Here is a 17255-nt window from a genome sequence, read left to right on the forward strand (position 1 = left end):
TATGTTAAAATTGAATTTTAAGTCTGTGGTAGAAATTTTTGCCTTTACCTTATTTACATGGTATTCTAGTACCATAAACACAGCTTAACAGTCACAGCACTTCATATTTTTACCCTGCAATGTTGTGCAGTATGCATTAAGAGCCCATTTAAATACTATACAATTTCAGCAGGCAGAAGGATCTCAATTTTGGCATGTTTAAATTTGTTTGGGTACTCACAGCACTGAAATTTTTAAACAAATGTTGCTAGGCAAAAATGTTACATTGGAATTGTAAATACCTGCCAAAGTAAACAGGAATTGAGGGTTGAGAGAAAAACCAGTAAAAAACCATGACAAAATGTGGTACAAGCTGACAGTGATGAACTTTGGCTCCTAAGGCTCAGAATCCAATTTCACCATGGGAAAAGTACACTGAAAATCTACCACACACTTCTAAACATGCTAACATGTGGCATCTTTTACATATTGAGTTGCAAATGAAGAATTAGAATTTGTTTAACTAACAGAACTTTCCAATAAAAGTTGGCAGGGTTGACTAGACAGTTGTACTTAAACCATTTTGTGCATCCCACACTACCCCTTCCTCTGTCAGGTAACCTGAGGTGTCGTGCGTGCCCAGAACAGCAGTGTTATGTACAACGCAGATAAAAAAAATTAAGTGTGCAAACTTAGAACAAATCACATGACTAATTCTTTGGTTTCTAGTGTAGACAACATACTGCAATTTGTTGCAAACCTCACCAGGGTTTCCAGAAGATGCTGTGGGTATGTACAAATACTCCTTTTGAGATACTACGAACTTGCTAATTTTCTAAAGAAATTTTTCCTTTTTTTTTTTTTTAATAATATGGCATTGGAAATAAAGGACAGGAGTAAATTACAAAAGAAAACATCAAAACAGTGAAAGAAAATAAGGATAATGAGAAGAAAGAGAGATGTTTAAAAGCAAACCCCCAAATTCCATCTTATGAATTACAGTCAAAAGAAGAAACCCAAGGGAAAGAGCATGTGAAGCTAAAAAAATATTAATGTACAAGTGCTTACACACAGATTTAAAAAAAATCCACATGGTTTTTATTACAATTCCCAGAAGACTGCCAGTTCCATAGACAGTCAGCCACCATTTAATGCGCTTATTTATTAGATAATGCTTTGGAAGTGGTCAATACAGTAACATTTTTCTACTACTAACTTTAATTTTTAAAAGCTCATTATAACTCAGAGACAGTTCACAACTATTTTACTCTTTCAAACTGTCATGGGCATGCTGACATGGGTATTTTCTACCCTGACTAGAAACATTTTTTCAAGGTCATAACAGATGCAAAAAGCACATAAGTAACATTTATGTCTGGATCTTAAATCAACATTTAGTCATAACATATTTAGTCATAAATAATACGTACCTACTTTAGCTGAATAATACAACCTACCCAAGGTGTTACACATCCATACATACTTACAGACACACACATTCTTAGCGCCCAAGTGTCCACACTCCAAAAAAATCATCAGACACTTCTTATGTGATCTATATATGCATGATTGTAGCCTCTTTCTTTGGTACCATACAAAACTACTACAAATCTGCCTCCAGTGAACTTCAAGTCTAGCCAAAAAGCTCCAAAAGAAAAGACATTACCTGACAGCTATTTTCTGTCAAAAGCAAAGCATGTAGAAAGTTCTTTGGCATGGATTAAAGACCTTGAAAGACACATTTTGGTTTTGAGAAGAAAGTCGTCCTAAAAGTAGAATGGTAGAAAAAAATTCTTACCTCTCCATTTTCGAATGTAATTTCTCGAACTAGTGGTACACATTTATCTTGCGTCCATGCATAAATCAAATCAAAATTGGTTAGCGAGCCTAAATACACCATGTCTGGAGCATTTTCCTGTTGAAAAGAAAAAATATACTAGTTGAGAAACAGTAAAAATAATGTTGCTACCTGCAAAGATTACATACCTGTCATAAAAGCAAAAATAGCCATATAAATACTGAAAGCCAATCATATACCAATATTCAACCCTTGTGCACGCAGAATTTCTATTAACTATGTTACAGAAGTACAACAGGAAAAGAAGTATTATATATGATCATTTATGCAGTCAACTCCACTTAAGACGAACTGAAAAGATATTTTGTTTCCAAACTATGGCTGCTTCAAATAAAGGCTATTTAAGACTTCCATCACATTGAGAAATAGTATCTCCACACCTAAAAAAATCCATTTAGATATAATGTAAATGCAGATCTTAAGCTTCTTCATGCTGATAGTTACAAAGACTCAACAAAAATCCCTCCCAGTGTCCTACAGGACTTGAAACTCGTATTTTACTTTTGCTTTGCCAAATAGATATGAATAAATAATAGTTTTATTTGCTAGTAGTTTTAACTCAGAATTCAGTGTTGCCATCTTTTAATGCAATTACAATTTTGGTTAACCTGAAGTGAAGCATGACTTCACAAGCTGTGGCCATGATTAAGCACACCTTAATTCAGAAATGCTATATGAATTAGGTCACCTAATAAATTCTGTTTTCACAGAAAAAGGTTTGAAACTCACTCCCCTCTTAGATCTGTATTCCTCTTTTGTAAGCAACTCTTTTCATACATTGAATTCAAGAAAAGAGCAGATTTTCTTCTGTACTGAATTCTTCCTCAAAACTATGTTTATGAGAGTTTGATAACATACAGTTAGTTTTACTGATTTTTTTTTTTTTTCTTTTAAATGAAGAGAACAGCTCTTAGCCCTTATGAACTAAGACACACAAGGCAGGCAAGTGACAATCAAAAGAATACTTAGTAATTGTCACTTGCTTTGAAAAACACGTTCAGCTGTTGAACTTCACAGATTTGTAATACTTTACAGAATGCAAAGTACCTATACACAGGATGAGTCGAGTATGTTCCTAAGGAAAAACACCCCACATTTCTGGACATTGACATTTTGTGCAATTAATTGGCAACGAAAGAGTCCGAGGTCTTTTTCACTGACTCAGAAACACTAGTTCCTATGACCCTATTTCTCATACTATTTAGTGATGAAATAAAATTAAGATTTGAGATGCAGTAACATACTGAATGATCTGAATATAGTCTCTGTTAGTTCATATTCATATATAATGACAATAAGCAGAATAAAATACATAGTTACACTTACCCCTGGTGGCTTGTAGATTACATTGTCTCCGCTAAATCTCTCTGCTTTTGAAATAGCCCTACAACAAACCAACCAGTAAGCATGTCTTGGTACAGACAAATAAAATAACTGAGATACCAAAAATCATATTTTAATTTGCTATCCTTTCTTCACTGCTTTTTCCACCCCTCCCCCTTCAAAATTTGAGAATTAAAAATCTTGATCAGTAAAGCGTAAAGTAACTCCACAGAAACTTGGCCTGGCTAAGTAAAAGGGCATTAAGGGAGTCAGCAAGATGTATCCCCAAGATTTGAAGTGTGGACTTAAGGAATCAAAGTGCAAGTGATGAATACCGCTGGTACAATTTTGGTTAAGAGACCATCAGAGAAAAATGTTAATGAATTAATAGAATCATGTAAAATTAAAAAAAAAAAACCAACAAAAACCCTAAACAAACCTATTCTTAAGGAAGGAAAGGCAAGAAAGGCGGATTCTTGTTTGCATTTATACTTCCTGCTCCATTGTTTACACTAGAAATTTACATCTTATCTACCCTGATAAAGAAGGGCTTTGAGGTGCTGTACCAGCACAGGCAAGGAGAAACTGGGTAACAAATAAGCCCACACTGTCAATTTTACCCTCAGAACGGATCTAGAGAGCACAAGACAGAGCATGCAGTTCCTGACCACTGATGATACGGTACATATGTACCTGGAGAACACACACAGTTCATCCTTGGTATTCAGTTTATTATGTCACCGTAGCGAGTTCCTACCCTGCCTCTGGAATATTTTGTGGTTCCTTAATCCCAATCACAACAGAGTGCCTGGAAAACTGCTAGCTTGTACCTCCAAAATTATCACCTCTTATACAGATAAATGGGGACAGCTACGCATCCAACACAAGAGATAGGAAAAAATAAGGAAAGAAAGCTCTCAACAAAAATAAACCCTTTCACAACCTTCAGACATCAAAAGAGGCCTCCTCTCCTCTTCCATGCCTTGCTGTTCCAATGTAACTTATGCTGGCCAAGACAGAACTGAATGGCTGCATGTGCCACAGAAGAGTAAAATGAACTACTCATTTCTTTTCCTTTTAGCATTGGCTAAAAAGAAAGCATGTCAGCCTCTGAGAAACGTTAACTAAGTGTTCCAGCTTCTCCAATTATAGTATCTCTTCTGTGGACTCAATATAAGCATTGGTGAAGGCTGATTAAGAGATGTAAGGGGGAGGAAAAAAAGAGAAGTAAAAATATCTCAACTTATCTCACTGCAAGATGAGGTAAATCTTCCAGGGGTCTGAACAATTTAGAGGGCCAAGGGGGAAAAAAAAGACAAAAAAAAATATCATAAGGCTTAACTCAAAGTACCTATGTTTTATTTCTTTCACTTGATCCAATTATCCTTTTCTTATCACATACAAAAGAAGTCTTGCCTAGTATGCTATACCTATCAGCATTTTCACCAGTTTAGAGATATGTATTTTTAAATGCATTTTTGTATTCTAGACATGGTGACTGCTCCCAGAATGTGAAATATGGCTTCTTTGTGATCATCACTGAGATAAACCACTCCCATCCCAAACAATCCTTTGTTGAAGTGAAGACATAGAAGCCACCTGCCCAATCACTGCTTGGTAAACTGATAATAATCTCTAATGAAATATATGCTCTAGGGTAAGCCTGTGGTGAAATCCAAAAGGTCCTCTTCTGTGTTCTTCCACTTCAGTAACTGCAGTTGTGACTGATTTGTTTCAGACAAGTCAAAGTGGGAAGACGATTTGAAAATCCCAAACACCTGAAGATACACCTTTTTAAAACAACTACAAAAATAGAAACACTTCAGTTTGTGTTTTGTTTTTTCTTGAAGCAGTAATGTAGAAGGTGAACCTCTTGGAACCACACAACACCCCCCACCTGTGACATTTGCCTGCTAATATAAAATTGTACAGTTCTTAGATTCATCGCTCTTCCATGAATTATGTACAGTTCATCAGCGCCTTTTAACATAAAAGTATTTTTTGGCCATTTGTTTTGGTTTTCTGCATTTGGCTTCCTATGCTATGGCTCAATGGCAGAAGGCTCTTCCATGTCTATAAACATTTCAGATTTACCCCTCTCTAGTTCTATTTCCAAAATCTACCTCTAATATGTCTTCATCAATATCCCTCCTATCTCCTTCTGCTTATGACTTCTCTCATTAATCTTGGTCTGTGGTCACTTCAGATCTTAACAGAACTGTAAGGATGAGCTAATTTAAGAATAGTTTTAAGCATCAAGATGATCTGCATTTAAGTGCCATTAATACAGTTTAAAAATAAGCTATTACAACTACCTAAAGCCAGAATAATGTTGGCATAGCAGGGAACAGTTCTGCCTTGACAGAAGTTAGTGAAGCAATTCTTTTTTTCCTGTCAAACTGATTGTTTGAGTTTATTTTAGCTTACTACAAGTTTGAACACAACCGCTCATGTTACCATATACATGCCAAACCATACATCTGTTGAACTCTGTCCATAGCAAAACAAAAAATGCCTCCTAGGGCCTGTTAGGATGCTCAGTCAGAAAAGTGCAACTGATCAGGGCCAGCTCCCCATGAAACATTTTGCTATATATAATCTGAATAGAAAACACTGTTATATAGCCAGTATCTCCCTCGGAAGTCTTTTCACACATAATTTGTTAGGAAGCTTGAGAGCCACAGCACCTCAGAGATGAAAACATTTAGTTTCCAGGATTGCTGTCTGTAAGGCTGTACTTTAAAACACTAACAGCTCCAGGCTAGAGAGGGAATGGGAGCCTGGAGAAGAGAGTAACAACAAGCCTGCTATGCAATCTGTAGTTACATGGGCAGGTTACAAATAATCAAACTCTGATCTGTTCCATTATGTTTGCTTATTGCTTATATCTAAAGCAAAAAATTAAACCCCCATCGTAACTACTCAAGAACAGCATCCAGCAACCAAATGCTAACACTGAGTGGTGGGAGACTATTATTACATGAAGTTGACAAATAGCAAACCAAAGACAAACAGGTTCAAACAACAGGAGAGAGAATCTTAGAAGTATTGCTATCTTACTAATGATTTTTCAAAATGCATTGCTGAAAAGAATGAAAGTCTTATGACGAGGCAAAAAATAATTTAAAATTCTAATAACAACTCAGACAGGCTGCCCCGAGAACAAGCACAGGTGCACTCATCAGAAAACATTTGAGATAATGGCCATTCTTTGGGAATAAGACTGGCAGACCTACAGGTCACGGATTTACAAGATTTGATGATTCTCTCATGGCCATGGCTGCTTACACAGTCATAGGATACCTAATTGGGAACTGAAGGAAAGGAAAGCCACTTGTACTCCTGCACATTACAAATCCTGTCCCCCACCCTCAACCTTTTTTTTTGGAAACACATTGGAAGAAGAGGCATTAGCAACTGACAACAAGTTTTGTTCAAACAGATGAAACATTTTCTACCTTGATACACCCTCCTAGTGTCTCTGCTATCCTTCAATACATAGAACCATAGAACAGTTCGGGTTGGAAGGGACCTCAGAGACCATCTAGTTACACATCACTTGCCATGGGCAGGGACACCCTCCACTAGACCACGTTGCCCAAAGCCCCATCCAATCTGGCCTTGAACACTTCCAGGGATGGGGCATCCGCAACCTCTCTCAGCAACCTGTTCCAGTGCCTCACCACCCTCATAGTGAAGAGTTTTTTCCTTTTATCTAATTTGAATCGACCCTCCTTCAGTTTAAAGTCATTAAATCCAATTCAAAACACCCTTAGGGTAACTGTATGCGATATAAAAGCTAGGATAACCCATGCAAATTCCTGATCTTGCAACTGTGGGTAGACTGTGAACTCACATTAATGCCCAGTCACTTTAAAGTGGTCAGTGCTGGCACATTAAACACTGCAGAAAGAATCTATAATTGCATTTTATTATGCTACTTAAAAAGGGGAATCACTCACTCCCCATTTATTCTTCTTCCTCCAGTGAAGATCTTTTAATATTTTTAAATATTGTTGTAAATCTGTACAACAAGGAGAAATTTTAATTTCTGTAGGTTGTTCTTCTTGGCTTACGCTATGAAGCTCATCAGCGTAATTGTGTTTCTAAACTGTTACTGTGTGCAGTGATGCAGAACTCCCATGAAACAGACCCAGGCACAGAAATCAGGCATTTTGGAACAAGGTCCTCTCTCCCTGACATCAAGAGGAAATGAACAAGCAACTACTGAATTATTCTTTACAGGAAAAAAGGAAAAATTAAAAAAAAAGGAAAAAACCCTATCAAAAAAAAACATATATTAAAAAAAAATTAAGAGGTTGGGGAAAAAAAAAAAAAAAAAAAGAAGAGTTACTCGGTCTGCAAAGCTGATAAAATTTTTGCCAAAAAGTTTTCAAACTCTTCCCCCTCTTGTTCCCCTCTCTCTCCAAAGCAGCAGGGTTTTGGGATGCAACTGTCTACTATCTGCCCCCTAAAACCTCCCCAATTACATTTAAACGATACTGACAAAGAGTGAAAAAAGAAAAGGGAGGCAAAAAACCCCCCAAAGTTGGATTTCACAGCAAGCATTAAGGCTAGAAGGAGTTTTCTGCTCCTATCCTTCATGCAGTGTATTTGTTAAGGTCTAGTCTCTCAGTTATGCCACACTGAAAATATTAAAGAGGTCCATTCAATTAAGATATACGCAGCTCATTCAGATAGTTTCAATAATGAAGTCATGCAATCAACAAATTTTAAAACTTACCCAAAGGCAGACAGGAATACACAATCATCATGCAAAATATTCGCTACTCTTTCAAAGGTTCTGTAATTGTCAGAGTCCTTTTGCTCAAAGTATCCAACAATACTTCTTCTGCTGCGCTGTAAAAACAAAGGTTAAATTATAGCTTACCTCAAATTATCAAAAACTATCATTACTCCCTTAAGGATATTAAATATAGAGATGCCATCCATTCAACAGTCAGTAACTGTTCAGAAGTTATTTCTTTTCTGCCTTTTCAATATTGAGAAGCACCCTTGTAAATATTTTTCCAGTGAGGAATATTAGAAGCATCTTGTCAAATACAACATATGATTCTTTTCAAATGATTAAAAGTAAAGTAATTTGGTAGTGGCATTACTGTAACAAAATGAATGCAGTTGAAAGTGATTATATTGGAGTAATTTGTAACACTGGAAATGATCCAGTTTTCCACTCAGCTTAAAAAAAGCACTCACAATATTTCTGGTTGAAAAAAGATGTAAATATGTACTTCAAATACATTAATGTTTCACCAGTGCAACATTTTAAAAAATAAACTATATATTTAGAAGGAATAAAATTGAAAGACTTACATCAAGAGAACTTATTTCTTCCAAGTCCTGGACCTCCCGAATAGGGTTACTCTTCTGCTGCCTGATATAATCTGCTATTGCTGTCACAGATCTCTGGCCCCTGTATTCTCTCTTCATCATCATTCCATTCCGGAAGAGTTTCAGAGTTGGATATTTGCTTATCCTGTATCTCTGAGCTATGTCCGCTAAAAAGAAATTAAGAAAATAAAATGAAAACCCTACAAATACAGAAATACACTGAACATGAAATATTATACATGCATATGTGCGCGAGTAAGAGGAATCTCTGAACCAGCAGTTCCACATTTTTAAACAAGAACTAAAAAAAAAAACACCACACCCTAAAAAAACCCCCCAAAACGCCATAGGGGAGAGAATGGATAGCAGCTACAGTATTTCTCACGTGTACTGATCTTCATAAAAAAAAATCATGACGAAAATCTTGGGTAAAGACTTGACTTGGTCAGCTTAAGAACACAAGAATCTTAAAAGCTTGCCAAATTTCAGTTAATTAATCCACATGAGAAAGTTTTAATAGAATAAATCATCCTCTATTTTTCTTTAACCTCACTATGATTTTTATCTCAACTACAGTGTTGGAAATATAATTGTCATCTCTTAAATTTTGGAGGTGGTGAACCCTGTGCAAAGTATTTCTTGAAGCCTATGAAAGTCAGAAGACTGCTGTTAGTTCTAAGCTGTTCAGGTTTTGAACAAACACAAAATTTCAGGTTTCAAAATTAAGGCAAACACACCCTCTTGTCAACCAGGGCCAGCATTTCCTTCGAGACAGTTCTTCATTCACATCTATACATGCAGCCCAGCTTTTTTCTAGACTTTGACTGCACAGAGCTTCATACAACAAACTAACATGTATTTGTGTTCACCTAGCATCAGAGCACTAGCTATTTTCACCTTTATATAACAGGTATATTATTTAACTCTAAATTATTTATTCATGAGACTTAAAATGTAAAAGAAAAATAAAAATGGGAAGAGGTTTTACAGTAAAATTAGAAGAGGAGCAAAGAAGAAAGCCGAGCAGAAGCAATAAAGCCCAGTTTCTCATGAATGTGCGTCCTGTGCCCCGTACCTTCAACCTCTACTAAGGCAATAATCTGGTTTTTTGCTATGCCCCACCAGAGTATTTCAAGTGTCCCTTTGTTCCTCTTCCACTGTGGTTAATCACTGGGACGCGGCAAGTTGCAATAGGTGTTGCAGCTAGTTCCCAGCTACACGTTGATGGGGAAACTTATACATAACCAGCAAGTGGTTCCTGGCACAATAAGCAGGATCCATCAGCCTTGAGTTTTTACAGCAACCTTTGCTACAGTGCAAAAATCATTTTTGCGCATCTCCAATATCCGGCAACTTAAGAGCTTTGAACGTTCTTCTCTCTTTCAAATGTGTTTGAAGTTCTGCAAAAAGATTCAACGAGTGTTTTTTATGAGGAAGGACTAGAGAAACAAGGTAACCAGATACACTTTGGATCTTAGGAAAACAAGACTAAAAACAAACAATAGAGACAAAGCACCTAATGCCAAGTAGATTTCTGCAAGCACTTTCCTTTTGCTTTGTTTAATTATGCCCTCCTGTTTACTCCTCCCCTGGAAATATAGCTAGAAATAAATAAATAAATAAATCTCACAGCCCCTGTGAAAACTGGTTGTCCTCTATTACAGAGTGGGATACAGTTTACCTAAACCTCAGTCATGTTTGTACATAAAACCAACTAAATCCCAAAATATGAGCAGCCTGTCCGCTTTCCAGAGCTGCTTAATCCTTTCAGGTGACTCATTCCCATCAACCACAACCACCCTGCTCCCCCTTCTCCCTTTCTCTCGGAAGGAAAGGGAGAGATGGTGAACTTCAATGGACCCATTTATCCTTTGGAGACAGAGAAGTTTCACCCAGTCAACAGAGGAAGGCATTGAAAGTCTGGGCTGAATGCACATACTCTTACTTTTCACTGACTCCTCTGAAGTCAAAGGGTACGCTTCAGGGGACCTGAATTAGCCCACAGCAGGAAGGCAACCAAGTGAGGGTCCATCAGTGTATCTGGCTCAGTAATGAACAACATAAAATCTATTCCTTTCTGACAAGAATGCCCTTTCTTCTCAATTACATATTTACCATGAAGCAGATTTGCTTTCTATCTTACACTTACTCTTTTTAAACAGAACGGAGACACATGTCCTGCGAAAACTATTATTTAGAGGCAGCTGTCACAAACAAACTGCTGAAACTGGGCAGCTAACATACACCTGTCGGTTGCAAACCAAAATTAAAACCCCACACAACTGGAAATAACTCATTCCGCTATGGAACTGTGCCTGTAACTGTTCTCTAGCACGTAATGCTCTCCACCTCTTTTGGATTTCTAGGAGATAATTCCCTGCTGCCTGGAGAACTCTCAGTGAAACCATCAGTAGTTTTAATTGCTGCTAAGACACTACTAATCTCTTGAAGCTTTAGTTAACTGAAAACAATCTTTGTACCAGCTACACAACTTAAACGAGTCTGAGAACCGAAAACAGAACATGCACAGCAAAGGAATAAGGACGATGTTGATTCCGCAAAAATGTTCTTTAACATTCCTGAAACCAGTAAGCTTAAAAGCTTCAGCAGCTAAGCCCAGTTCCTAACAAGGTTTCTATCACTATAAAATATCACAGAATTCAGCCTATCAATTTTGACTAAGAAAGGACTTGACCTGTTTCCTAAATAACCCAGAAGAGTTTCTTAACGCACTAATTACAGTTACAATTAAGGGTAAGATATTTTATGTCCTCAATTCAGAGTGCTTTTATTTCAAATTAATTAAAATTTCTCAAGGGAAGATGCCAACATATTCAACATTAACAAGTATTAGATCAATACTTTTTTTCTTCCTTTAAATTCCATCACTTTAACTAAAAAAAGTATGTAAGAGCTGCCTGAAGAAGGTGGCAAGTATAGTGGGGGAGGAATCACTTTATATTTGCTCAGCAGAAGACAAACAACGTCAGCAAACAAGGCATTTGCTGCCTTCTCTCCTGCTGATAGAAGGGCCTTTGTTCTGACCATACGTCAGTCTACCAAAACTTGACCAGGGTCTGATAGAAGACAAGGAACACTACAGGTGAAGATTTCGCAGAAACACATTGAGATTGAAGACTGTTGACTGATGAGATTGAAGAACTCCACAGCAGAGAACACCAGAACTACACTTTTTTTTTTCTTTTTTTTTTTTTTTGGTCTCACAACATGGACTTTTTCCTTCAGGTTATTTCTACAGTTATAGGAGGATGCACAGGTTGCAGAATGGACATTCAGGGGGTCTTGAAAGTTCTCCAAGATGGAAGTTGCAGTCCCCAGGGATGTGAATCTTCATCAAGTGCTCAAGTTGTGTAAAAAATTAATGGTAATAAAATGCCCACTGTCAAGACTGAATTCAAACATTATTTCATAAGTCAGAACTTGCATACTCTTTACAAATTACATTGAGATCCCATGAATACTGGTATTTGAACTAACAGAGAGATGATAGTCCTACACAAGTATTTGAAAACCATCATTTTACAAAATATAAAATGCAAGTACATGAAAAATTGTTTGAATTCATTCAAAAGTCAAATAGAGTAAACCTTAAACGCTTCATTAAACCCTGGCATTTGATACAGGTAGAGTTAGCATAAGCAGAGCAACTACAAAATTGTATTCCTTTTAAAATTGGAAATACACAATGCAAATACATGGAATATTGTTTGAACTCATCCACAGATTGCATTAGTTATAGTAAATCCTAAATTAAATTTAAAGGTATTTCTAGACATTCTCACTGCCCATTTTCTGATGAAAAGAGGTATTTGAAACAGATAAGGGTAACCTACCTAAAGTAAAAAAAGCCTCCCAACTATGACTTTGTGTTTTCTTCAGGTACTAAGATACCTAAAAGGTACAAACCTTGAGTTTGTAATTTGCCCAATTAATCAGTAAATCATAAGCCTAGTGTCTATGCTACCAGAACAGCTTCATACTAGTTATGATAGGAAGCTACTGACATGCCTGATCATCTTGTCATCTACAAATCAGAAGTTTCAAGCAGAGCAATGACTGCAGAATTCAGATGATTCTCTCCTCCCTGTTTTGTATGTATATCTGTTGGCATACAACCATTTCTAAAGTGCTCAGACTATTTTCTGCTATTCATTCTACCAACTCAAACAGGAATGTCTTCATAGTCACTCAGTTCTCTTCACAGATGCACTGTATTGATACTTCTCCTGAACTACTGAACAGAAAAGCAAGGCTGCCTCTTACAATAGAGATAAGACAGCAGCTTTTGTTGTTGTTTTGAAAGAAACTTTTATTGAAGCCTGACATTCTGTTGTGCTTGAGCCCCAGCTGGCAACTAAGCACCATGCAGCCACTCACTCGCTCCCCCCTCAGTGGGACGGGGAGGAGAATCGGAAGAAAAAAAAGGTAAAACTCGTGGGTTGGGGTAAGGACAGTTTAAGAGGACAGCAAAGGAGCAAGAAAACAACAACAATACCGATAAAAGAATATACAAAGCAGGTGATACATAATGCAATTTGCTCACTGCCCACAACCCCATGCTCAGCCTGTTCCCCCGAGCAGTGACCCCTCCTCCCTGGCCGGCGCTCCCCTGTTATATATAGAGCATGACCTCACATGGTATCAAATGTCCCTTTGGCTAGTTTGGGTCACCTAACCTGTGTCCCCTCCCAGCTTCTTGTGAAAATTAACTCTAACACAGCCAAAAAACAGGACACATTTACATCCAATGTTTTCCAAGACAGTCTCCCACATCATCTTCCGAGCAAGGTCCTCCAAGAAAACGTGCTTTGTGAGCTATCATTTGTGATCCATAACTTTATCATATCTCTTGCACTGTCAGCCATTTCTCTGTTTGAGTATCATGTGTTCCTCTATTCAAAGGAATGCCAAAACCCACTTTTGGGGGGCTTTTCACATGGTGCATTAAGCTACAGCTTCACCCAAGCAGTCTGTGACTTGGCTACCAGAATGCTTCAGACTCCAGTGTTCTTGGGTAAAACCACAACATGTTGTCCAAAGAGTTCAGCTAGTATAACAGATCATGTCACCCAGAATCTCAAGTTCATTGTCACTAAATGAAAATTAAAAGTACTATAAAGAATATGTTGAAAAACTGCACCAAGACACACTATATTGAAGTATGCTCCCACCCACAGTGTAGTTAAGAATGTCCTTCCCACTGAAGGACCAGCAAGATTTACAAGGGTCAAGGTATCATCCCATCATTAACTCAGTCCACTGTTGTAGTCTTCCACGGTCATAATTCATACCACCACCAAGCAAATATTTATATTTTAAGTCTACAGGACTGGTTCTCAAAACCCATGTCCAATAGGATTTGAGCAATACTGATAATTATCTTAAATGCCCACCTCATAATATAAGGCACCACCTGAAGCAATTCACATGCTGAACAGAGGACTACAACAGCCTGAAAAGTTATCTGGAAGAAAATAAAAAAGTTCCAAAGCTCAAACCCCATAAAAATAATTTCAGAAAATATTTGTAGTATCCCTTTTTCTAAGGAGAGTCTTCATGTTGTCTGAGGAAGAGCTAGCACCAACCCAAGCTACTACCTTTCCTAATTTTGTTTTTACACAGGAGTTGCATAGCTACATATATTTAAATGCATATACATAGGTTGAATTTACTGGCTCTAACACTAATCTTCTTTTGTGTCAAATCATCTTAACTCTTCCTCACCCTTGTGCAATACCTTCCATCTCAAAGGTAACAAATTCCTTCAGCTGTGTATGTGAAGCTGGGACAACCGAATGAGTATTCTGCTTGCTCACTTGAGATCAATCACATCTTTTGAAGTCCCTCAGGCTACCTACCCATCACGACAGATGAGAAATGAAATCTGTCTTTGATACTTACGTTTTTACTTATTATTCCTCGAGCTTTTTTTCTCTCAAGTTCACTTAAAAAGGCCTTTTTGCCTCTCACTTTCCTACATATAGGACTACATGCACTTTATTGTTAAGTATTTCATAATACAGCATTGATTCTCCCCAGTTAAGCTACTCCTCTTGTGACAGTTGCCCGTAATCATAAGACCTGAGAATATTCACAGGGAGCAGAATTAGAAAGGAACTTGGGAGACCACCTAAACTACCATGCTACCCCGATGATTGTGATACTGGTGGCTTGTATGATGGATCAAAACAGGTACAAGAAAAGCAATCAATGTTCTACATCAAACTTGGCTACTAAGAAGCTGGGTAACAGCAAATCTAGACCACCTTCTGCTGCAAAGGAGCATTCACAACAGCCATGCCTGCTCTTAGCAGGGCCTCATCAGTAGGTATCCCATAACCTTTTCTGACAGGCTAACAAAATGGCTCTCCTGAGGAGAGCCATCAACAACCGCTCCGAATCACTTCCACTTCTTATTTTAGCCAAAGATAACTCTTTCAGACCAATGTTTTTTTTCCAGGCAAAGTGGCAGGAATGCAATGAAAATCTCATGCTTGTTTACAGTTTCATTTATAGTTCATTTATAAACCTCCAAATTTGTTATTGTACTGAGTTATTTTGCTTACCAAAGGTACAGCAGCAATACAGTCTAAGTAACCCTCTGAAGACTAACACTAGCACACATTGCAGGAATGGCCAGACTCAGAGAGATCAGCTCACCGTAGAGTGAGAGTACCACTCGTGGACATTTTGAAAGAAAGAACAAGAGCTCCCTAAACAGTCTGTCCAGCAAAGCACCTCTCAACACCCCACTAGTGAGAAGTTGTTTTCTGTTTGGAAGGACAAAGATTTATTTAAACCAGCTATTATTTTTTAACTCAGAAACCAAAGGAAACAATGGTGCAGTTGAACTAAAACCCAAATATATACTTTAATTTATAAAAATTCTGTACAACTCCTAATATTGAATTCATATAAACTGTTCCAAAAGCAAACTTTCCTCCTCTCCTCCAGAAACATGAGTTGTTCTATACTGCAATATTCACTCACAGAGACCAGACACACAGGAAATCCAGGGTATCAAGTGAGTTTCCAGCATTGCTGCTTAACACAAAGGATAAAAAAACCCCAACAAAACCAAAAATAACACACAAAACCAACCATAAGCAAGCAAAAAAAACCCACTCACAAAAAACCCCCCAAAACCAACCAACACCCCACAAACCAAAACCTTCCTAATAATGTATATGCAGAAAGATCTTCTATAATTTTATATGGAAAGTCACTTTAGTAGGTATTACACGTAGAATAGAAATGCATAATTTTTAAGATAAGTAAATTACTAAATTGAACATACCAAACTCAAAGATTTTAACAGCAAACAATGTAGTGGAACTTAGATATATCTATGATATAAAAAGATAAGGTTTTGGAAACTGAAAGAGTGCCTGCTTCAACAGATTTACCTTTAGCTTACCAGTATAAAAACAGGCTGATGACTTAACTTATACATTTCAGTTATAATTATCTTTCACAGTATTATAAACTGGTGTAAAATATAACACATACAGAAGCTTAATATACTGTTACTATTTAGATTTTGTATTTAATCACATTGGGACCTATCACTTTCCAGAAAAACATCTTTATATTGTCTATAAAAGCAGACAGAATTATGGTTTTGTCATTAAGCATCAAACATTTGGCAGTGCATCAATAATTCTCTTTAATTTGCTTTACCCTCAGAAGCTGGTGTGAGCTGTTGGGCCCTGCAGTGTGCTTCAATAATAGTGCATTAAATGGAAAGTATCTATGCCTGGCTGACCATTCTGAAAGCTGTTTTTGAGTGGCCTGAAGTCAGCTATTTGGATTCCCTACAGAGTCTTGGCTTCAAAAAGAAACAGATCATTTGTAATGCAAATAATCCGCCATCTCTAGAATATCATCCTAATAGTGAACTATTAGTGGTATGAAACCTGCAGGCATAACAAACCCCAAAATATTGGCATAAACCTTGCTGCTAAAATATGTAAACACATACAAAAATATAAAGGTAAAACAGGGGAAAAAAGACAATAACAATCTTGACTCCAACATTTAGTAAACTACTACAGCAGGCACAAGTTGGGTAATATAGTAACATCCACCCTCTTACTAAAAAGCTGCTATTACATACATTAAAATCAAAGTTAAAATACTTAAAACTTTAGGACATACCCAGTAACTGTGTGCCATGAAATGTACCACAGCATACAACCCAACAAATGAACACTAGAAACCAGGAATAACATAAGCAGTTTTGCTATTTTAATTCAAAAAGGCAATGCAAATTGGGGGAAAAGACTTGGTCTGTCATGACAGGATTTTATTTTTAATTGTCCTATTTTAAAACTTCTGCAGCAGAAGTCATACTCATCTACTCCTTAAATTAAGAACACAAAGAGTAAATACAGAGAACTCATGGTATTCCAGTAATAAAACGAAAGACCAAAACTCACGGCTACCTCATACTACTTAGCCCACTACACCTTACTCCCAGGGGAAGGAAGACAATCTCTGCTGTAGCATCTCCTCTGCCATCCAGGCCTCAGATCTCCCTAACAAGCTCTGATGAGCTCAATTCAATGAGCGTATGAGATGATGATGAAGCAAGAAGCTTCTAAAGTGTTCCAAATATGTTGAGGGGAACACACATGACAGTTTTCTTAGGCACATAACCACTAAGACAAGAACATCTCAAGGTTAAACATTGGGATTTCAGCAGCCCAAAGACTCTCAGAGT

General features: G+C 37.3%; 1 protein-coding gene across 1 annotated transcript in view; it reads right to left on the reverse strand.

Moving 5' to 3' along the window:
• Positions 1-17255, reverse strand: part of ERP44 (endoplasmic reticulum protein 44) — a 53098-nt gene that overhangs the window by 8220 nt on the left and 27623 nt on the right. The window contains exons 5-8 of the mRNA XM_075744604.1: positions 8495-8679; positions 7905-8020; positions 3164-3221; positions 1778-1894 (exon numbers count right to left, since the gene is read on the reverse strand). Of these exons, the coding sequence (XP_075600719.1) occupies positions 1778-1894; positions 3164-3221; positions 7905-8020; positions 8495-8679 (476 nt within the window). The remainder of the gene's footprint in view (positions 1-1777; positions 1895-3163; positions 3222-7904; positions 8021-8494; positions 8680-17255) is intronic.

Source organism: Balearica regulorum, chromosome 2 (assembly GCF_011004875.1).
Source record: "Balearica regulorum gibbericeps isolate bBalReg1 chromosome 2, bBalReg1.pri, whole genome shotgun sequence".
Classification (NCBI taxonomy): Eukaryota; Metazoa; Chordata; class Aves; order Gruiformes; family Gruidae; genus Balearica; species Balearica regulorum.